Here is a 24,875-nt window from a genome sequence, read left to right as displayed (position 1 = left end):
CGTAGCATGCATTTTTCTGCTATGTAACACATGGGACAATAGTTAGCCTGATGGTATTTGCAGGGTTGGATATCAACTATAGCATGTATGGTCATAGTGATCTAGTAGGCCATATGCCCTGGGCCATTTATGAGCCTAGGCAGACAGGTTACCTAGCTGTAGGCAACAGACAGGTAAGTTTCAGTGGCCAGTTCAAGCAGTGCCACAGAACTGATACACATGGTTACTGATATGTTTGGCATGCGGTCATCACACCATGTCACAGAGAGGGGTGATGTTCAGCTTTGCTGGACAGGGATGCATAGTATGGCAAGAGTATGTTAAGTGTATGGGACAGAGATCTGTCAGGGATGTCGTGATCCTTGTACTAGAAAGGTGTATTTCCATGACGTATGTGTTTATTTGGGATCAGGATGTGTTAAGTGTAGCATATCCAACACCTCTAGGTTGGACATGGCTTTATTCAGGGTAGGCTGCATGCTACATAGTGCAGCTAGGGATTGGGAAGGGCAGTGTAGGCCATATATACATGGACAATAACCCTTAAAGGAAATATGTGATGTATTATGGGTCACATGGGTGTTGAGTATGGCTGAGCAGTTATCTCTATATTCCTAGATGGCACCCTATCATGGGTAGGAGTGCCACATATGACTATCTGTCTTTTGTGGTGAAGTAACTATCAAAGGGAAGTACTGTCCAGCTGCATCCCATACATACAGTTGCCATTATGTTGACCTCTGCCTTGGTGGTAGTTAATGGGTACAGGGTTTGTAACATAGGGGATGACAATGCAATACTTAGCTGTCAGATTGTGGCCATACATCACACACCACACATCTGACACACTAAGGCCCTTCTGTATGTTGAACGCAGCATGCAATGAGTCAGCTATTGCTCCTAGTTCATAGTCATTTGTAAACATCAATAGGCTGATGCCTTCTGTGTTAGTCTGTGTGGTATAGATAACAAAGAGGGGGAGTACCAGGAATGACCCCTGTATTACTGTGGCTGGCACTGGTTTGATGTGCGTGTATTAGTCAGACACCTTCTGTAGTGTTGATTCTGCCAGCAGTCCAGTTGCCAACCACTCCTATGACATAGGAATGTACACCTAGTTTACTGAGTGTAGCTGGAACACAGTATGGGTGATGGTGTCCTACGACCTGGCAAGGTCATGATATGCAGGGTGAATCAACCCTACTGTCATATACATCTGTACCAAGTACATCAATTACACTGACCATGGCTCATGGCCGTATAGACCAGTCTCAGCAGGGTAGTTGTGCACTATGTCCCATTATCAATGGTGTCTCCCCCTTTGTGGGGTGTGATAACTGTTGCTGTGCACCACACGGTGTGTACACAGCCTGACATGGAGCTATGATTGAACATGATGTGTATGTGGATAGCTGAATGTTCTTACATTTGTGTAGGATACACCCTGGGATGTTGACAGGTCCCATGAAAGCTGTATGTATGGCTTTAGAGAGTGCAGCTTGTACCTGCATAGTTATTAGTACAGGGGCCCTGTAGTGTACATGGATATATTACTAAGTGTACCTGTTGGGAGGGTGGGAGTGGGTTTAGGTTCTCCGAGACCCTATCTGGATGAACGGTGCTATTTCTGTAGGTGCAGTACTTCCCATGCCATAGTGCTGTGCAGCACGGCAGGTCTTGTCATTGCCATTACGATTAATGACACAGCTATAGCATGCTCTGTGCTTGGCCTCCTAATATGTGGCTAATTAATTTCACAGTAGCTTTGCGCGGTTTTCTATGGTGTATCTGCATCTTACTGAGGCTGACCAGGGATCACCTACACTCATGTGTGTTCACTCTTGCAACAGTTACTATCTTCTGTGGTACAGTTTAAAGCATGGTACCACCAGTTTGCCAACTTGTTTGTGTTGCATTGAAACCTGGTTGTGTTTCAATGGCACAATCACTGCACATATGTGACTGCTTATGGTTCATTTGTGTAGGATTCAGCATTTGCACATGCATTGTCCATCTTCATGGGTGCCATGACACTCACCACTCTGCTCTTAGGAAGCATAACATTGGCGTTGGAGACTAACTATGTGTAGCATACTGTTAGCCCTGTTTGTGTGACTACTGTGATCCAGGTCAGTGGGGTCGATGGAATCCAACATGCATTGAGTGCAGGTGTTGGTACATGAGGAGTCTTCCCAGTTCATAATGGAAAAATAGAGAGTAGCCATTATTATGGTTCTGTCTCAGACCTAATCTTCCCCATTACAGCACATTATGACAGTTAGGAAGTCCACGGCCTGGTGGGTGATCTGTCTCAAGGTGCATTTTGAATTCCACTTTGGCACAAAGGTAGTTGCTTAGCATAATGCATCTGATGTTATGCAAGTGCAATTAGCGTGGGGGTGTACATATCCTTCAGGAATATGGACACACCTGCGGCCCGTGTGTTCCAATAAAGGATAATGGGCAAGAGGTAAGGTATGTGTTATAACATGGTCATGCAGTTGTGCTCTCTGGAGCATAGAAACATGTCTCAACCACTGCACAGATATGTTTTCTATGTTTGGGATTGACATATGTGTGTCGGTATAGTGTTTCTGACATGTATCATTGTGTAGCGAGACCCACAGTTTATTGCTTGGCTGTCCCTGTAACAGCAGTGGACCCTCACTTGAACCATGCATGATGAAAGCACTATAGGGGAAGCATGAGCCCTAGGCAGTATCCAGATTCCCAGGGGTGATGAGCCCTGTCTGGCAAAGCATCATGGTCTGTCAACCATGTTATTCCAGGATGTCAGATACTGGATACCCTTTGACATGTACAACTACACTAGACAATTGTGGAATACAATCCTTTTGTCCCTGTACTGCAGTATCATTCTGGCCAATGGCAGAATGCTACCCAGGCCTTGGGACATACCTGCATGGGCTACAAGACCTGACAGTTCCTACATGTGTTTCCATGCAGTCCAGGCTACTGCATCACAGGTCCTGCACAACAACATGGAATATGCCAGAGCCATGTGTATAGTTCAAAAGTTGGTCTGAGTATATGAGTATGTGGCTAATCATGGCAGACAGGCAGCTGACAGTATGTATGCCCTCTTATAGGTTGGTGTGTAACATAGTGCTAGAGTTTGCATTCACAAATGAGTACTGTTAGGCATGTTTCCAGTCATGTGTTCAGAGGTGTGGCACAATTATGCAAACTATGTCATACAGTTTGTATATTTCGATGTCTGTCTTTTCCTGCTTGGGGGGGGTCACTTGTTTGGCCAGATACTTAGACGCGTCTGTGAATGTGTGTGATTTCTGGTAGTGTGTGTAGGTGTCCTTACTGTGCTCTGGTAAGGGTATGTGTTGATTGTATTGATGAGCTGCATGTGTTAACCTACACCTCATGACTGTCCAGTCCAGTCATGGCTGTAGACTGGGCTGCCTTCCAGCTTACCCCTGTAGCTGCATCCCAAACAATGTGTGGGGTGTGGTGTTACGTGGATCTGGCAGTGTACATGGCATAGAGATTACATTCCCCCAGGATGGCCACATACCCAAAGCTGACATTAGTAAACACCAGTAGCTGACTAGTGGACATGCCTGTATGAGCAGTCAGTACTACAAGTACCAAGTCCTGTATTTAGTTTACGTATTGCCTATGAAGATGTTTTAGACAGTGATGCTCACATGTAAATATTTGTGTTATGGACGTGACAACACTGGCTATTACGGAAACATTGTAGCTACTTTTAGCAGCAATCCTCCTCTGAGGAGCACATCACATCCTGTTAGTTGATTACAGATGATACAAGTGCCTACAGGTCTGTTTCCTTCTCTGGGTATATACTCACATATCCACCAGGACCATGAGCTCTGTTGGGCACAGACACCCACTCTCCAAACAGAGTCATGTATCAATAGACTCTGATGTCACTATCAACATGATCAGGATATAATCAGATAGTGTGAGCCATCACCTATGATGCAGCTATTACACATGGGCATCTGTCTCCTACATCTTACACTCCTACTGCAGATGTTACACTGGAGTTAAAGATGATATGCAACCTGTTTCATTACCAGTGCTGTGCACTACTTTACATACAGTATGTGCAGGCGGCTGTTAGGTTGGCAATGAGAGGTTGGGCTGCACAAACCTGGTAGTTCAACCAGTGTGTCTGTACTCTCAATATCCACTCTATGTAGGTGTGCACATAACCATTTGGCCCAGTCCTGTAACAAGGGTCACTACATATTTGCATAACATGTACACATGCACAGCTGTTATTGCTTGCAAATGATAGTAGAGAGGTGGATATTACATGTGTTACGTGCAGGGATAGTTACCTGGCTCTTCCAATTATCTTTGCTATCATGCTGCTAACCTGTCAGATGAATACTAATGCTATATATCCTGTCATTGAGTATTGTAATTGCTAATAGACATAACTACTGTTTGTATAACATAACAGAACTGCTATGTAGACTAGAATACAGATCTGCCTAGAATACTGTACATTACACAGTTATTGGCACAATATCCCACAATGCACACCATATTTGCATGGTAAACCCACCTTTAACATGTTCATCTTACTTATACACCCATACATATGTCGACTGTTACAATATATCGACATACTTATTGGACCAATCCTGACAGTGGCTGGAAGCAAACTGGTGGGTTCCAAGCCCATATCATCCCTTGTGGTGTATGCGGAGTGTGCTGTGTAACCTACAGCAGTACACACATAGAATATTATAAGCATTACTACTGCTCAACAATACATTGCTACAAGATAGCTATTCCACTATATGCATTGATTACACTGTAATTCTTACAGTACAGGTACTACATACACAGACATACTACATGTTATACATACCGTCTTAGTAATCGGAGGTGTTATTAACTAGTATAATACTCATTTTTGGTTCATCTTTCAGTGTTTTGTACTTTATAGTTACAGATCAGTAACATGTGCTATCCCGATGACCAATTGATGTCACTAAGTAGCTAATTACATGCACATCAGCTGCGCTGCTGCCGCCTTAGCCAATGCCATGGCTACAGTGGATTATAATGGAGTATTCCACTTGGGTGTTGTCCCCTTGCCTTACTTGTGAGGAAAACAGCGTGGAAGTTTTGTTTGGAATCTATTGCAACAGCTGTATGGAGACGAACAGTAATACATTCTGTGTAATGCCTAGAGGATTTGGTCTAAATGTGAGTACTGTTATATTTCTGAACATTGCTACTTGTGCAGGGTTTGTCTGTACCTAATACTTCTGCATATGTTTCAGTCTGGCCAGGTTGTTTCACCAGCTCAAGGCTGCATAGCTATGCATATAATGTTAGGGGGTTTACAGTGTGCTTACCAGACATATTTAGTTTGGTGTTACTGTGTATCATACTGTGCTGATAATCAGTACTCGGTAACACTTCCTGGTGTACAAACCTTTCAACCCTCTGAAACGGGATTAGTTCATACAAACCCTGTTATATCAGCAGCTGTTCAGTTGTATAACGGCAGCTATTTCACATAGGGCCATGTTAGTGTATCTGTGTCCAGGTATGTTAAGGTTTCAGCAGATGTTGTACAGTAGTTGCATAATTGGTTATGGTATGACAGTATGTATTGATATAATTATTTCAGTTGTGGGGTAGATGTTGGTGAGTGCACATAGCACAATCAGGTGTGTAGGAACCCCTTTTATACAATGTTTATATGTGTGTGGGTGTTCTTTCCCTATGTGATCACCTATCCCTTAGTGGACTAATACTATGGTAATTGTAGGCTGATTCATTAATGCACTATTAAATGCTTCCTGTATAGCATGCAGGTACTGTTAGTCCTTGAATCCTTTTGACAATACCTCGGAATGTAATAAAGTTTTGCAAAATGAAAGCTGTCTGTGTATTTCTGTCATGGATATTTGCAGTCATTGCAGTTGTGTTGGTGACTGTGTCCATAGAACATATTTGTAATAGTGTATTGGCATATACTCTTCATATGTTATGTTCATATTGTTTGGGGGGGAGGAATGTGTGATTGCAATGGTTCATGTTATACTCAGATATGACCACTTCAGATGCTGTCTACAAACATGTATATATATATAAAAAATATGTGTGTGTATGTATGTATGTATATATATGTATGTATATATATATATATATATATATATATATATATATATATATATATATATATGTGTGTGTGTGTGTGTGTGTATATGTATATAGATATATACATTGTTGCATATGTTTATCTGTACCTCCATAGATGTGTAGATGTTTTTAACATATCTATATATCTACATATATATGTAGACCTGTGTATATCGACATGTCTCTATGTATCTCTCTCTCTATATATAGCTATATATGAGCATACACCTTTAATTGGGTACATGGCGGGTTGTCCTATTTCAACACATTCCACCCTTTTGTGTTTTAACCTGTCTGCATACACAACTGGGATAGGAACATCTCAGGTAGCTTAGTGTTAGGTTACTCTGAGGATGCAGTACACATTTGCGGGTTCTACTCCTGGAAGGTGTTATTATTTTACCTCTCAGAGTAGGTACTGGTAGGGAAAATGTGAATAACGCACATTTGCCTGGTTGTGAGCAGGTTTGCCTGTGGTCTGCGTGACGTTAAGCAAAGGTTAAACGTGTGAAGCATGTCTCTGTTTACTGCAAACACGTGGAAACCTGCTTACAACTGCTTAAGAGTGCTTTAATACACCTGCATCCAAAAGCCCTTATTCTGGCCCTCAGAATAACCTAACAGCCCTTGCAGGTCTTGAACCCAGGACCATGAACACCACAGTCACTGACCTTACCACTAAGGCATCTGAGATATGTACAAATGTTATGGTGTTTGGAATATACATTGTACTACAGACATTCCTCACTACTGAAAACAAATGTGACAGTCATTTGGTGTACATATATTTGATACATGTTAATGTTCATATGTTTGTGAAATTAGGTGTTGCAATGTGACATGACAGGGTGTATTATGAATGAGAAAGGTTCTTGCTTTGTGTCCTTTTTATATTGTCCCCATACTCCATGTATGCCCCTCCAGTTCACTTATTGAACATCCGACCCACGCCCTCATTGATGCGTGATTGCATTACCCATCATTCCTCCCCCACCCCAATCTTTACATACACAACAGCCACCCCTTCTATGGTGAATTAGGTTAATATTAATTGTTATAATATCAGAGCTGCATGTGTTTTGTGTACACTCCAATTCCTTTGGAGTGCTTCTGTGTCACGAAGTGTATTCATAGATTTTTATATATATGGCTATTGATGTAACTGTATAATATATATATATATATATATATATATATATATATTTATATATATATATATATAAATATATATATATATATATATATATATATATATATATATATATATGTGTGCAGACATCACTGACATCTATATATTTATATATATATATATATATATCTATATCTATATATCTATATATCTATATATATATATATATATATATATATATATATATATATATATATATTTTGTATTAGTTTGTAACAGCAATACATATGTAGACTGGAATGTGTTGGTTCACAAACGACAGTACATTACAATGTACTGTACATATGTACACAAAGTGACTGTCCCATTTGTGATCATTACAGTGAAATGCATATGGTATAACGTGTAGTCTCAAGACCATGAAGCATGTATACACCTCGGATGGCTTAGTGGTAAGTCCCATGACTATAGTGTGCATGGTCCAGGGTTCAACACTTGCAATGCTTTACAAATGTTTTTTACTGCAGAATAAGGCTCATTTAAGCAGTTGTAAGCATGTTTAAGTGTTTGTGTGACATTATAGCAGTGGTTAAACATAGTTAAACAAACTTTGCAACGTATAACCTGTGCACGCAAACACGGCCACATCTGCTATCTACTCCGGATATATACATGTCAGTGACGTAACATCTCACTATGTGCTGACATAACATTACATTCTCTGTTGACTGTACTCTCCAGCACACATGGGTTTGTATGGGTGTTTCGAATGTTTATTATACAGACGATTACTACCTATATATGCAAGCTGTGGTTAACGTATACTTTTGCACATGATAAACATCCCTGCCTTTATCGGGATTGTAACCTCGAATGCACAGATACTATGCGGATGCTGTAACCATTACACTGTTGACATTAATGTTGCTTCCGTCTATTTCCTATTTAGATGATTTCTATGTGTAAGCTAGGCTAAGCAAAGGGCAGAGGCCGCCAAACTCACTGAGCTTCACTTACTCTTGAAATAACAACATATAACAAATGTACTGTGAGACAATACATTACATTCCTAACTACATTAGGCATAGCCCCTCAGTGACACACTTCAAGGGAAACCTTGTTGTGTGAATGGTTAACAAACTATACACCCTTGGGATCATGTGTCCCAGAACCATACAGCCAGGGGGTGGGGGAGCCCATCCAGTTTGATAGCTGTGAGACCTGTTGGGGAAATTGAATGGTGTTGAATTGTCACATTAACATGCCCTCTTTAGATCACTAAGTGCTCCTATCACCCTCCACAACTCCAGTCTTCAACAGCTTCCAACAACTCTGGAATTGCTTCATTGGCTATGCTTGACAGAGGCTCAGTTACTTCATCAATGGTGCAGGGAAAGCCAGCACACTGTAGCTATGCTTCTCATTGCCCTTGGGCAGATAGGTAGTAGGCTTTCTGTGAACCTCTAACGTGCAGGCCATCACAGCCATAATATGTGAATAAACAGACCTTCAGATCACAATATACAGTAAGAAATCACCATGTAGTCAGGAAACAGTTGAGTACAGCAAGAACATACAGAACACTAATACTTAGTCACTCCAAAAGCCTATCTTAGAAACTAGAAGACTTGTATAAGTTTAAGGCTTTCTATTGCTTATCAGTAGGTTACCTACAGGGGAGATGAAAAACAAGCACAGATGGGGAACATGCATGCAATGATACCATACCGGCCAATGTGTCAGCCTTAGGCTTTGGAATACTGGCCAAGGCTATTGGTGCCCCCATGGTGCCTTATTTAGGAGAGTCTCGAAGGTGAATACCAGCTCCATAATCAGCACAATAGCAGATTCAGTGAGGATTATGTTACTCAACACCAGGGATTGTGATCAGAACATGCATGCACTCACAGCATTCCTCAGGATGGACAACATCAACATCTGTGCATTAACTGAAATCTGTCTTAAGGCTCCTGAGAGCACACCAGCCCTACCAGACTACAACCCATACCACACATTTCAGCCACAGAACATGGACTGACAGACATGAAGGGGCTGTATCCATATCCATCAGGGATACCTACACCTCCAGGTTAGTGGGGCAGCATGATACCTCTGTGATCATCCATGTGCAGCTAACATCAGCCACAACTGCAATGTGAAATGTGGCCTGCTATGGATCACCCTCCATGACCTCCACTCCACCTACCTGGAGACAGTGGAGAACATGACAGTCCTAACACACACCTTGGCATTGGTCGATGTCAACTACCATACCATTAACTAGGAAACATACTCTGGTACTCACTTCCAGGCCCAGCGCTTCCTGGAATGTATCAACTCATATGCCCTGTATCAGGTGGTAACCTCCCTAACGTGGGGTGGAAACTACTAGATGTGGTCATCACCAACATGGGCAACAACTGCATCACAGCAGAGGTTAACCTGTCACTGGTTAGATCTGACCATGAACTATTCACTGTTTCCACACCCTAGCATCTCCCCTACCCATGGATACCACAGTGTATACCTTTCCTACAGCTAAATTTACACTACTAGTGACAGGGGTGGGGGGTTTTACAGCCACCACGCTAAGGGGAAACACTGCTCAAGATACAGACAGATTTACAAATGCAGTCTATAAGCACCTACACGGATGTATGGATCGTGGTAAACCAAGACTCAGTCCTCCTAGACAAGGACACCGGTCTGGTGGACCTCTGCAATAAACAGGCCATACTACAAAAGTAGAACAGTGTTCCAGACACACAGCAAATCTCATGAAGGGCAGGCATCTGTGTCCACTATTAGTATGATACGTAGGTCCCTCATGACATCATCCAAGGCTAACATCAGCAGGAGAATACGCAAGGATTCGAAAGATAACCACAAAGCCTTCTTTGGCTATGTCAAGGATCTACATGGTGACACACAGATTTGCACTGTGCCGGTGAAATATAGCACAAAATATGCTGACCTTACTGATATCGCCAACATCTTTGCAGATAGATTCGGTGCATACTTCACCCCTAAAGAGCCCACAACACTACCAGAAAGGTACAGTATCCCAACCATCAGAGACACACAGATGGAAATGGCACTTTCTAACAGCAGAACACAGTGTCAATGTAGGCAGATGTTGACCCACACTGCATCTTGCAAACTGTAAAAGACAACCTGCCCCCCCACATAATTAAGCATTCCTACCACAGCCTCTCCACAGGCTACATGCCCATACAATGGCACATGGCAACGTTTTTTCCACTCCATCAAGGTGGAATCACAACTGACCATGGTAACTGCCACCCCATAAGCCTGACTAGCCTGGTCTGCAATGGTATGGTTTGCATCCTTGTGGCACTCATTAACAATGACATTGGTAACCTCCGAAGACATGACCCAACCCAGGTCAGCTTGGTTGAGTGCACTTCATGCCTACTGAACCTGTTTGACATCTTGCATACAATCACCAAGACGTTAGATGACGGGGGAGGTGGCTCACAAATACTCAGGTATTATTGATAAACACACCAGCTTGTACATTCGCCCATACATCAGAGGTTGGGTTGCCAACGGGCTTACACACAGAACCCACATGGTACGACTAGCGGTCTCCAGGTCCAACTCTTGAACAGTCACGACTGGTGTCCCACAGGACTCAGTCCTGGGAGCCCTACTGTTTGGCATATATGTCTCAGAGGTGCAGGCAAACACACATGGACTATGGCAGACCATGTTTGGCAATGACTGCGAACTGGGAGCCATGATTGATAGTCCAGCTGACACAGACATCCTTCAAGGGGCCTCCCAGAGAACGTCACAGGGTGCCAATGAAATAGCCTCCAGCCAAGTACCACTAACTACATTGTCATTCCATTGTGGAATTGGCACCCACATATTAGCAGATAAGTGGCAGCCACTTTAACACAGACGAGGTAATGGGGTATCCGGGGACTAAGGTAGATAGTGATCTCCCCTTTGACAATCATATCTCCACAGTAGTTAGGACATCCTTCTATGTAGGCCATCTGATTACTAAAGGATTCCCATCTAGACATACTGGGGTTATAATGCCCCTTTACTCATCACTCATCAGTCCCATCATAGGGTATAATAATCCATGTGGGATGTACCTCAGAAGACACGTCCAACAGCTGGGGGGGTCCATGAATGTACCTCGCCAAGGGAAATACTGGCCTCCAACATATGGCCTATGCAGCCAGACTGAATAAACTCCTGCTTTACTCAGTGGCATCTTGTTTACCCAGAGATGATCTCTGCTGGCCAACACAGCCATGTCGAACTCAGGCTTGATGGATATGGTCCACCTATGGGAATCCATGTCACAGTGAGCCACACACTGTAGTGAGCTGAACCTTGCCACAACAATAACTGGAAGATGCTGGAGGGACAGCTTCCTGTTACAGACACTCCCCATACTTTGGAACAACATCCCTAACTACATTATACAGAGCCCCTCACTAACACTCTTCAAGAGAAACCTTGAAGGGTGGATGGGGAACAGTAGATGCACCCCAGGGATCCTGCCATTGGCTCTGCTCCACAGAGGGACAGTTAATGAATCAATGGGGTGGCAAAAGCTGAAACATTTTGGCTGGCCTTATGAATGGCCTCTGGCAGTTGGCCAAGTACCTACCTATGACTCTATACATACAGTATCTGCATATGCTGATAGTTTAATTTACTGTTCAGGTGTTGACTTATCTTGTAGAAATGGCTGTTGTGTGTGCAATAGTTGAGGGCTGCCTATGTTGGATGCACACAGTAGACTGCCTATACATGACAATTTCCAGGTAGTCTTGTGTGTGTGCCATCCATTTTTACTGTGTGTGCAAGTGAAGAAAGGTTTCAGTCCCTAGGTGCCTACACTGTCAGTGTGTGTGCTATACATTCCCTCTTTGCCAAGGCATGAGCATACTGGGCACACCTCCATCTGCCTACTGGGGCTGGCTCAGGGTGTTCATGGTCTGAGTACCTCTGTGCCTGTGGGGCCGTTGGCAATGGTGGTGGGCTGTGAGGGCCTTCACCATTTTGTCCCTGCTGCAGCTTTTTCTGCAGGATCATATTATGTAGCATGGCACACACTATGAAGATGTGGGAACATGTGCCTGGAGAGTACTGCAAGGCTCCACCAGATATGTCCAAGCAACAGAACCGTGATTTCAGCATCCAAAACACACGTTCTATGATGATTCTGGTTTGTGTGTGTGCCTCATTATGACGTTCCTGCATGGGTGTGTGTGCATTTTTGATGGGAGTCATCATCCATGGTTCCAGTGCATAGCCAGCATCCCCCACCAGGTGGCCATTTGGGATGTCCCCCCGGCAAATAACCAATACAGCTGTGAGGCATGCCAGATGTGGGAGTCATGATAGCTTCCAGGGCTGCCAGCACACACATCCATGATAATGCCCTGGGCATTGCACATGACCTGGCAGTTGATGGAGGGGTATCCCTTGCAGTTTATGTAGTGCCTACCCTGCTCACCGTGTGGTGACTTGATGTGTATGTGCATGTGCATGTAGTCTATTGCACCCAGTACCTCCTGGTATTCTGGCACACGGTGGAAGAGACTTGTATTGCTGGCCAACTCCTCCTGCATTTGGGGGAAGTATATGTGCTCATTGGCATGTGGTAACATGGCATCCAGGAACTGGTGTAGTACCCTGGATGCTGATGCCTGCGAGATCCCAATGATATCCCCAGTTGGTCTTTGAAAGGTACCTGTAGCTAGTATTCTCAGGCTTACACATACCTTCGTATCCAGTGGGATGGGTTCCCCTCTGTTTGTTCTGGCTCTGAGGTATGGCCGGCACAGCTCCACAAGTTGCTGTAGGGTGTCCCTGTCCACCCTGTAACACTCTACTATTTCCAGATCATGTAGCCCCTGGTAGGTTACCCTGGGTCTGAACACTCTCCTCCTCCTCTGGTGCCTGAGGTGGTCGTGTGCATCATCCTCCACACCACCTTCAGTCTCCAACACATGCTGGTGGATCAAAGCTATGCAGCCCCTAACATGTACATAATAAAAGTTCCCCGTCTGTATACACCACTGGTGCAGAGTGTATGGGAATACACAAATGTGTGTGAGGTGCTTTCACACTTTATAGTATTGTGCTATGGATGCTGCTGATGTAAGTGGGTGTGCATGAGCTATTCCAGCTGCTGTGTGTCTTAATTATGGGATTTACAATGAGTACTGCAAGTGTGGGGCCTTTACTGTGGAAATCTACTTGCCTGCCTTGATTAATCTGTTGCCCTTTAATTCACTTTTAGACCTGGATCCCCTCCCATTATCAGGCATGCATCCACCTGCTGTCTTTCTTGTTTTGGACTTTCCCTACCCAGTCATGGCAAAATGTGCCTTGTAGCTGATATACTGCATAACGGCTTTGTTCTGCTTTGACACTTTACTGCTTTTCTTTGCAGTACAGCCCCTAACCTTCCCTGTTCTGCAGGTAGCTGCTTGCAGCCTTGTTAGCTATTGTCAATGGCCCACTGTAGGCTCCTAGGTGTCAATTAGTCATTTGTACTCCAATTTCACTGCTGCAGCATTTCCTTATTTCTTTCCTATATCCTTCCTGTTTCAGCTGTAGTGCGTGCCGCCCATACCCATTTACCAGGTTTACGCGCATTTTCATCTCCGTTCACATGCATACTCAGTTACCTTGTGTGCTCTGAGCTAAGCATAGCTATGGGCAATTTGACACACCCCTATCCTGCAGCTTTGCCTAGCTAGGGGCAGACCAGTTTAGGAATGCTCCAATGTGCTTACAGCAATGGTGACACACCCATCTCTTGATGTCATCTTTATCTCTAGGGCACACCTCAGTGTTATAACGCTATGCTGTGAGGTGCATCCTTACACCAGTAGGGAATCTACGATTCACTATTACTTCTCTCATTTGCATGGCATTGCCTACTAATTCCTAGCTACTGCGCATAACACTGCCACTGCCCCTTAGCAACCCTTGCTCCATGAGTATGGTGTAGCATGCTTGCCATTGTCTATTATGGGGAAATCGTGATATGTGTTTCATTGCGGTTTTATTCAATATTTATATATATTCCTTGCAATCCCTTTTGCACACCACTGCCCTGCGCTTCCACGTCATGATAGTGCGACTATATATATTAAATGTTAATTTTATATTTTGTACATGTTTTTTTTATGCCAATGGTATATATTTAGCCATTGGCATAGATTAACAATATAATACATGTGTTTGGTCAGCTGTCATGGCTCCAATTTTATGTTTGCAAAAATGTAAACCGTTTTCTACGGTTTACATTTCTGCATGCTTACACAACGCCTGCACCATTTCCTGAATCACTATATACCTTCATTTGCATGCTACACTGCTGCACATGGAGTAATTAGCATACAAGGCTCAGGGTTGTGTGGGTGTAGTGCTCGCAGGTAGTGCACGTGGAAACAGCTCGTACCTGAATCGCTCGGTGGCCATCTTTGGTGTTAGACCACCGATGCTATGCCTGCACCTGGCGCAAGCTTCATGAATCCTGGGGACTATCTAAACAACCCATCGTGCACCTGCCTCAGAAGCAAACCTCTTTAAAAAGCACATTTCTCCAAATACTGTGTTGGCAATTCTTTGTAAAACCCAGTCTTCACAACAACTACTGTAAACCTACTATATAGTATACTGTACTATTAACATAGAAAGTACAGTTTCTACGTCCATGCTTTTCTAGTGTAGAATAAAGTAAATTCCTGCAAATTGTATTTTGAAATATGTTTTTCCTCTTGCATCTTGTGTAGAATAATGTAAATCCTGTAAATTGTATTTTTGACATATGTTTTCTTCTGCGTCTTTAACATGTAATACTTTTTAAGCGTATGTTAAACTTTGTTGTCACTGTAATGCTTTGTGGAGCTTTTCTCCCCGGGCCTCCACTGAAAATGGTTCTCAGAGCCAGTGGACTTTCCCGGTCAACAAATGTTAATAAATAAATACTGATAATTATTATTATTATTATTACTATTATTGTCGCTGTTATTATTATTATTATTAATAATAATATCAATATTATTACTATTATAACAATAGTAATATATTTGCGTTTATATCACGTTATCGAAAGATGAATATAGCGAACGCTATTTCATCAAACCTAAAATATCTAAACCACATAATATCAAACATTCAGAACAGCAAATTTTTTCCTTGGGAAAAAATTAGCTATTCCGAAACACATACACACAACACAAGCACACCTAAAAAACATCAATACACACACATACACTTATAATCCTACAACTAACCCTACACTAAACTATACATACACTACTATCAACTTACCTTAACCCAAACCCTAACCCTAAGATCCGTCACTATCGCACACTCACCTAACCCGCGCCCTAACCCTAACCCACTTAACCCACCCCTAAACCTAATTCCCCTAACCCGTGCCCTAACCCTAACTCACCTAACCCGCGCCCTAACCCTAACTCACCTAACCCGTACCCTAATCCTAACAATCACACAATCGCACACTTACCTGAACCTGACCCATAAATCTCCACCACAGCGCTGAAAATAGCAAAGCCACAGAACTGGCCAACTGAATTATTTCCCTAGGAAAGAATTCAGTGTTCTGCAGCTTCTCTATTTTTAGCGTTCGATTAAAATGGGTCGATATTAGAACATTCGAAGTTTTAAAACTTCGATGTTCTGATATAGACCCATATATTTTACATGCTAGAGAATGCAATATTTCAGGAGAAAAGTCAGTTTATATGAAATAACCTAGACTTGATAATATTTTGACAAATCCTGCAAGAAGATACAAAGTATTTTTAATGTTTATACTAATATTTCTTTAGTGAAAATATACATTTCCCAAAATGTTCTTTTTTAGATATTTTTATATCCCCTACTGCCTGCCATCTGTTAAGTTCAAGAGTCCCTCCTTAGTCTTTCATAACTAGTAACCCCAGCACTTGATCTGCTTGTGCCAAGTGGGTACCTGCCTGTGGGAAATTTGAAAGAGTGGGCAGACAGAACATCAGGTAGACTTGCTGAAGCACCATCCTGACAACAGTGTGATGCTTTTATGTTTATACCCTGCCCACAGTACCTCCCCAAGCCCAGCATGCACTGACATCATTGTGGGTTTATATCCTACCCAGAGAACCCCCCCCCCAAGCCCAGCATCCACTGACATCATTGTGGGTTTATAACCTACCCACAGAACTTCCCCAAACCCAGCATGCACTAACATAATTGTGGGTTTATACCCTACCCTACCCACAGAACCTCCCCACGTCCAGGATTCACCGACATTGTTATGGTTTTATACCCTACCCAGAGAACCTCCCCAAGCCCAGCATGCACTGACATCATTGTGGGTTTATAACCTACCCACAGACCTTCCCCAAACCCAGTATGCACTGACATCATTGTGGGTTTATACCCTACCCACAGAACCTCCCCCCGTACAGCATGCACTGACATTGTTGGGGTTTTATACCCTACCCAAAGAACCCCCCCCAGCCCAGCATGCACTGATATCATTGTGGGTTGATACCCTACCCAGAGAACCCCCCCCAAGCCAAGCATGCACTGACATCATTGTGGGTTTATACCCTACCCACAGAACTTCCCTAAATCCAGCATGCACTGACATCATTGTGGGTTTATACCCAACCAACAGAACCTCCCACGCTCAGCATGCACTGACATAATTGTGGGTTTATGCCCTACCCAGAGAACCCCCCCCAAACCCAGCATGCACTGACATTGTTACGGAATTAGCAGATGAGCAGGACTGCAGTCCTTTTATTTATCAGGACTAGAATCCCTAGTCTCCACTGGAGGGGATCATATAGAAAAAGTTCTCTGCCTTCCATCCAGGATAGATACCCTGGCAAAATCTGTTCTGCCTTTACCCCACCAGCTGACTTCTCAAGGGCTAGTTCCAGTAGCTGAACCTGAGATGCCTGAATCACAGTTAGGGCTTTTTCCTTCTTTACCAGGAAGCTGGCCCAAAACTTTTTGTTTCAGCCATACCACCTTCTATATAACTGATAAAAAATGCATTTAAGAGAATAAATACATTATTTACAGGAGGATGGTGAGATGGCGATGGTATAACTGATCTAGTCTTCCAACTACTATTAAACTCTGATGCACTGTATTTTAATTTCTGGCTTATTCAGTGTAAAATGTGAAGTTAATTAGTACTGTAATCTAAAGGTAAGTATTAGCAGTTGACCAATGGTTGAGAATAATAATTTTATTAGGGATGCTTAATGACTATAGCAATCCTGCAGGTTGGGATCTTGGCCCGTGGCTGACATTTTTTTCACAAGGCAGTTTGTAGCAATACTATAACTGAAGAGAACAGATTTTGGATGTGATATATGGCTTTTTGGATAGAAAGGTACAACTATCTTTAGGCATTTGCTACTACGTATAGTGGAACATAGTGATTTGGTATCTTCTGTTGGGAGTGTCTCTTCTGCTGACTAACATTAAATGACATCACAGGGCATTTCTTGTATCTTTAGGAAGCATGACATTGAGTCTGATTTGGCAAACTACATCTTTTTTTGTGTTTTGAATATTTTTGTCTTTGGACTTAGAACCTTGGTCTTATCGCTATATGGGGAACTGTAAATACATCATCTCTAATGGTAGGCACAACCTTACAATGGGCTTGCATTTCAACAGGATGGACTCTGGGTGGACAAATGTACAGGAGTCACATGTATCTAAAACATGGTCCTCCACTAAAGCATAACTGATTAGCATTTGAAATAAAAACATATGTAGTTATTTTGTGGGGCATGAAAATACTAGGCTCTAGGACATCATTATTGCAAAAAGTTATTGTATAGCAACAAAGTAAAATGTGCTGGCCATACAGCTGTGTTACTTCTTACTCAATTTGAAAATCTTTATTTATTGTGACCTAAAGCTATTGGGGAGACCTTGATTTTATGAAGTCTAGTCTGGTTGTTGAACTGTATTGTGTTTCATCAGAGTGTTGACCATCAGTGTGTTGCTACTATTGGATTTGTCACAAATAAGATTGTGCTTGTAAACATAAGAATGGTGTATTGAATTAATCTCTGGTTGTTTGTAGAGCTTATCTTTACCATTTGTTTTTACTCTGGTGTTACAAGATGATTGCAGCTGCAATTGGAAACTGTCAGAATTGGGGCACAATTAGTTATTTTCCCTACAGTTGTGTGATCTTGGAGCTAGCATATAAAGCTCCATAGGAGTGAAGGTGTAGGGGAGCTTCCCCCTCCCCCTAGAAAAATGTGTATATATATATATATATATATATATATATATATATATATATATATATATATATATATATATAGTATTTTTGATGGTTTTGTTTTTTCTGGGCATCCAGTGGATTGTTTACCAGTGTTTTTGGTTCTTGATGGATATTGGCTTGATGTACTCATACAAATCCGTGGTATTGTGCAGACTTTTGAAATGGGCTTTCTGATGTTTTAGTTAGATAAATAAAGTGATAAGTTTGCCATTTGTTTTGTGTTTGGGCCTTAGCATTGATATTCTGCTGCTGGTGGTTAAGCAATCAACTCGTGTGGCATGGAGCTTCTTTAAGTGATGCAGTGTTTGTGCTTAACTCTTTTTGTAATCATAATAATAACTATATGAGAAAAATAGACACAAGAATATCAGGACCTCACAAACAAAATTCTAATGTAGCTCCTCATTCAGCATTGATTTTTTCCTGATGAGAAAGACAGAGCCATAACTAGATCATGATGGTAGCGGCTCATGTGGGAGCAAGCTCTCTGGGAGAATGATCAAGCAGGTACTGATGGTGAAGGAGTGCAGTACGGCCATTCATTTATAAACGCCAGTACTACATTTGTAGCACACCTCTCCACGCCTCTGCTCAAGAATTCTGGACAGATCCAGAAATAGTCAGAGAACAAATGTCAAAAACAGATTATCAGGTTTTGCACCAATGTGCATTGTCTGAACTGCACAAAGTATGAGACTCTGAAGTCTGACATTATTGTGTAGTCCTCATTAATTTACCAGAAAATCAAAAATTCTATGAGTGGCAGGGAAAAAAATAAAAGTCAAAACCGTGGGTATTCTGCAAAACAAGGCAAGTCAAGAGGTTTGATTTACGGTCATGGCTGAAGCACTGAGAAGCTCATTGTGTGGTAGGTTTTAACTGTAGCAAGCAGCTTGCTACAAATCTAAGGTGAACAGTAGTGGGTGAGACTGGATCCTGGCGTGGGAGTGCAGCACCAGTATTTGTTTATTTATTGCAGTTAGTCATGTTCGTAGTGCTTGGTATGTGGTAGTTTGACTGCAGCAAGCTTCTTACATTTGTAGCAGCAGAAGAGATTATCTGTTCATAGGGAAAGGGTGAACAATGTTATACTTAACAGGAGAGTTGTTTCAACCTAGAACTATTGGAAAAAAGCTCAATAGAGGATAGAGGATCCAGTGAAATGAGACTCCATTTTATCTCCCAGTTGTGGATTTCACTTTTGCTGCTTACAAAAAGACCCGTTATTATCTATGTCTGATGTACAAAATAATGTTGAATCCATGAAGCAGTCTAGAGTCAAGTTTCTAAGAATTTAAGAAAGCAATATCCACACTAGCAGACTGTTATAATACAGTGTCCAGTAAGGTCAATCAATCAGAATTCTCCACCCAGGGAAAGAAAGTCATTTTTTTATCCCTTGAAGGCAGATGAAGAGACAATTTCAGAATAAGAGGACAGGGGAAGGAATATCAACCAAACAAATATTTGGAGGAGGCTATTTAAATGTTTTTTTTACATGGTTTGCTGATCATCTAAAACTTTACTTGCTTATGTGATGGAAAGTGCTCTATACCCCAAAGAACACCCCCACATATAATTACAATTTATAGAGTTGGAGCAGAACCCTCTACAGTGAAAAAAATGCATGTTTTGCAGTCTCATAATTTTAGAGATTGACATTCAAAAGAAAACATTAATTAATTGTAGTTTTGTTTAGTGTAATTTTTTTAAACTGTCCTAACTCCTTATCTGTGAAAAAAAAAACAAAATTCAGTTTTAAAGCCTCTCAGAGAATGAGAACTTTCAGCCACATAGGCCTTTAACAATTATAGTGCAAAAGGGTGCAACTTGATAATATAACAGAAGTATACTAGGGGGTAAGATAATATACGATTAACATAAAATCCAGGGAAGGAGAACTAATATTGATTGACTGTAACACACTATCAATACTACAAGCACATGTATATTACATCTGTAACAAGAAGTGCAGTTGTATGATACAGTAGATCACTGATCCAGCATAATAATGCACTCTAAACTGAGGCTGGACATTCTGGCCTTAAACATTTTTAGTTTTTCTCTTGGCTTAACATTTTCCTGATCAGAAAATAGTAGAATCTATTGTGTTACAGTATTAAAGGGTTAGAGCAAAACATGACAGGAAGGAGAGAACCACAGGTCAACAAAGTATAATAACAATAAATAATCACAGGAGTACCCTGGTAAGCCAACTTAGTGGTTGAAATGGTGAAGCATGAATTTGGCTTTGTCAAGGGAAGATCATGCCTTTTGAACTTGGTCGACTTCTTCGAAACAGTCACCAAGGCCATTGATGAGGGAAAGGCAGTCCATACAGCCTACCTTGACCTTGCAAAGGCTTTCGACACAATACCCCACTCGGGTATTGTAGAAAAACTTACCAGCTTAAATGTAAACCCATATGTCACAAGATGGGTTGCAAACTGGCTTAAGGACAGAACCCACAGGGTTAGAGTTGCTGGCGCTATGTCAGACTCCAAGCCGGTCACAAGTGGTGTCCCACAGGGCTCGGTCCTTGGCCCCCTATTGTTTGGCATCTACTTCTCAGAGGTACAGGCCAACATGGGAGGACTTTGGCTGACAAAGTTTGCAGACGACTGCAAACTGGGCGCCATAGTGGAAAGTGCATCGGACACGGATATCCTTCAGAAGGGACTCACGGAAACAGATAGCTGGTGCCAGAGCCATGGCCTGAAGTTAAATGCCAAAAATGTATAGTCATACCCTTCGGGAAAAACAAGGTAACCCCAAGCTACCATATAGGTGGCAATCCACTAAGCACAGAAGAGGTTATCAGGGACCTGGGGACCCAGGTTGACAGTGGCCTTTTTTTGACACTCACATTGCTAAAGTGGTTAGAAAGACCTTCTACATTGCCCACCTGATCATGAAGGGATTCACATCCAGATCTAGTGAGGTCATTGTTCCCCTGTACTCTTCACTTATCAGACCAATGATCGAGTACAATGCCCCATTCGGGATGTATCTCACCCGACATCTGCAGCAATTGGAGAGACCCCAAAAGTTCCTCACCAAAAGGATAAAGGGACTCCAAAATCTGTCATATGCTGCCAGATTGAAGAAACTCCAGCTCTATTCAGTCGCATACCGTCTGCTCAGAGGTGACATGTGCCTGACATACAAGGCCATGTCCAACCCGGAATTAATGGACATGCTCCACCTCAAAAAATCCAAATCCACCAAAACCACTACAGCAAGCGACTTAAACCTTAGCACGAATATAAATAGGACGTGCTGGAAGGATAGATTTATCACTCAGAGACTCCCTATGCTGTGGAATAGAATCCCGGTCCATGTGAGGCAGAGCACCTCGCTGACTCTGTTCAAGAGAAATCTAGACCTGTGGATGGGAGATCGTAGGTTTACCCCGGGAATCATCTCTGTGTCACTGCTGGACAGAGGCACAACAAACTAATGGGCACAGTATTTTTTCATATAAGGGGTGGCGTAAGCCACAAAAATTTGGGCTAGGCTTATAAATGCCTTAGGGCAGATAGCCTAGTATAAACCTATGAAACTATGAACCTATGAAGTCAACAAGTCACGTCTGAGGCAAGTTTGTTGTTAATGAACTAGTGTTCTTGACCACACCAATACTAGATGGCAGCACAGCAGCAGTATTGTTAGAGATTTTTGGTGAGGTACATAATGTGCTAAGCCACTATTAGTATATCAGTATCAGAATACAAGCTGCATGCACTACAATGGGGCTACAGCCACTATTAACATATCAGTATCAGAATACAAACTGCATGCATTACAGTGGGGCTACAGTCACTATTAATATTTTAGTTTCAGAATACAAACTGCATGCATTACAGTGGGGCTGATATCTGATACTGATATAGTGATAGTGGCTGTAGCCCCACTGTAGTGCATGCAGTTTATATTCTGATACTTATTTATGTATTTATTTATTTGCCACTTGTTTACTGGGATGGTCTGGCTGGGCACATGCCCTTTTTCAGCTGAGACCTGAAGAGAAAAGCTCCATTACAGCATTGAATTTTTTTTTTACAAACAATTAAGTATTTAAGCATATAGTCATGAGGAGATACATACAGCAAAAATAGATTAATTTTGTACAATGTATGAAGAGAAAGAAAAGTTGAACATAGACACGAACTGTTATGTGTCATACAATCACAGATTCATCATAATCATTACTGATTGGGAATTACTAACCTAGGTATAGGAGTAGTGAGGCCTGCAGTGCCAGAACGGAAGTTCCTGGCACAAGGGAAAAGAAAAAGAAGAGGTATAGAGTATAAGGGGGGGGAGAGAGATCGGAGGTAGAAGTATATAATGAAGATAGGAGTAACAAGGGAAGGCAAGGCCCAAGAGCAGAGCAGGGAACAGAAAATACAATAGGAATAGATATCTGTAAGAAATAGGGGTTGAAAGGCAGGATGGGGGAGAGGAGGAAGAGTTCAAATAGGATCATTACATGGGGGGGGGGGGTCCTGGAGTTAAGCAGATAGTCCTTAATAGTGAGTTTGAAGTTGCCAGAGTTTTGTATAATTCTGATATGAAAAGGAAGTTTGTACCAAACGGAAGTAATGGAGTAGCTATAAAGCATTTTACTTATGGATTTATTTGGTTTAGTGATTTGGAGGAGGTGTTGGTTGGGGCTATGGAGTTCCCAGTTGGGGACATACGGTCAGATGATGGTTGCTAGTAATGGACAAGCTGCAGGTTGATGGGGATAGTATGTGTCAGAAGGAGCTGAGGCAGAAGGACCTGATTATGGAGTTCTAACCAGTGGAGTTTTGTAAGGAGAGGCAGTGATGTGAGTGATAGGGGAGATTAGTAGCAAATCTAGCTATTTTGTTGTATGTTGTATGTAAGTTCAAGTTTGGTTGACAAATTTTTTTGGAGGTAAGTGAAAATTGGGGTGGCATATTGTAGTGTTGGAAGTAGGCAGGCTTGAGCTAGGGAGAGTTTAGATTCTTGTGTTAAGAATTTTTTATTTCTGTATAGCAGTCCAAGTTTTTGGTGTCTTATTTATGCAGTTATTGATGTGGATGTCAAATTTAAGTTCCTCATCTACAAAGACCCCAAGAAGTTTAGTGTGAGATTCGACCTTAATATTAGTGTTGTTTACAGAAGAGACAGAGAAGGGGACTTTGAGGTGTTGGAGGGATTTGGCAAGGAAGAGAAGTAGTTTTGTTTTACTGGGGTTAAGAAGGAGTTGGTTAGTTGTGAGCCATCTTTAAACTGAGTGCAGGGTGTTGAGTGAGGGAGAGTAAGTGGGTAGATTGCCAGAGGTTGTGATGATGATGCAGTCGTCAGAGTATTGTATGAGTGTGGAGTGGTGGCAGGATTGGTAGAGATTATTAGCAAAGATGTGAAATAGTAGTGAGTCCAGGATGGAGCCTTGGGGAACACCAGCTTGAACGGGGAGGAAAGGTGATGTTGCACAGTGCCATATGACTGACTGAGCTCTGTTTGATAGGTATGAAGAGAACCAGGAGATAGTAGAGATAGAGAGCTTAAAGGAAGAAAGTTTGGAGAGAAGGAGGTCATGGGACATAGTGTCAAAGGCTTTAGAGATCAAGGAAAAGGGATGACACTAGTCTGTTATTGTTAAGAGATGAAGCAACAGTGAGTGAAGGACAGCAATGCTGTAGTAGTGCTGTGATGTGGTCAGAAGCCATGTTGTGTTGGTCTGAAGAGATTTTCCTTTGGAGATATGAGATGAGCTGCTTGTGTACACATTTTACCAGAATTTTAGAAAGGGGATAGAATAGCAATAGGCCTGAAATTGGAGGGGTCAGTGGAGTTACCTCCTTTCTGTAAGGGTATAATATAGGACTTTTTCCAGATGTTAGGGGTAAAATTTTCATGAACTGACCTATTGATAAGCATGGTGACTGGATAGGAAATAGAGGGAGCTGCAAGTTTAAGGTATAGAGGAGGCAGGTTGTCAGCAGATGGAGAACAGGGTTTTAGTTTGTAGAGTAGAGATCTGAAAATGGATGTGGGGACAGGCTTGACTGAGAAAGGAGTTTTGTGAGGGGGGAACAGGGGTGTCAAGATAGGTATCCTTGTCTAGTTTAATTAGTTTTTTTATGGAGACTACGAAGAAGGAGTTCAGGAGAGTGGCAGTTTCAAGTGGAGAGCTGTTAGGTGATGGATTAGGAGGAGATGGGTTCCCTGGGTGAAAGAGTTTGTTAATTGTACTCCAAAATTTCTTGG

The 24,875-nt window shown here is 42.1% G+C and overlaps 1 protein-coding gene across 1 annotated transcript in view; it reads right to left on the bottom strand.

The window, feature by feature from the left end:
- The window catches only part of LOC122814362 (discoidin, CUB and LCCL domain-containing protein 1-like), a 287,318-nt gene extending 262,773 nt beyond the window's left edge, over positions 1–24,545 (bottom strand). The window contains exon 1 of the mRNA XM_044086950.1: positions 24,464–24,545. Coding sequence (XP_043942885.1) covers positions 24,464–24,545 — 82 coding nt within the window. The remainder of the gene's footprint in view (positions 1–24,463) is intronic.
- Between the last annotated feature and the right edge of the window lie 330 nt (positions 24,546–24,875).

Source organism: Protopterus annectens, chromosome 1.part1, assembly GCF_019279795.1.
Source record: "Protopterus annectens isolate FY-2018-M chromosome 1.part1, PAN1.0, whole genome shotgun sequence".
NCBI lineage: Eukaryota > Metazoa > Chordata > Ceratodontiformes > Protopteridae > Protopterus > Protopterus annectens.
Note: the sequence above shows the minus strand (reverse complement) of the source record. Positions and strands in the feature narration are given on the sequence as shown.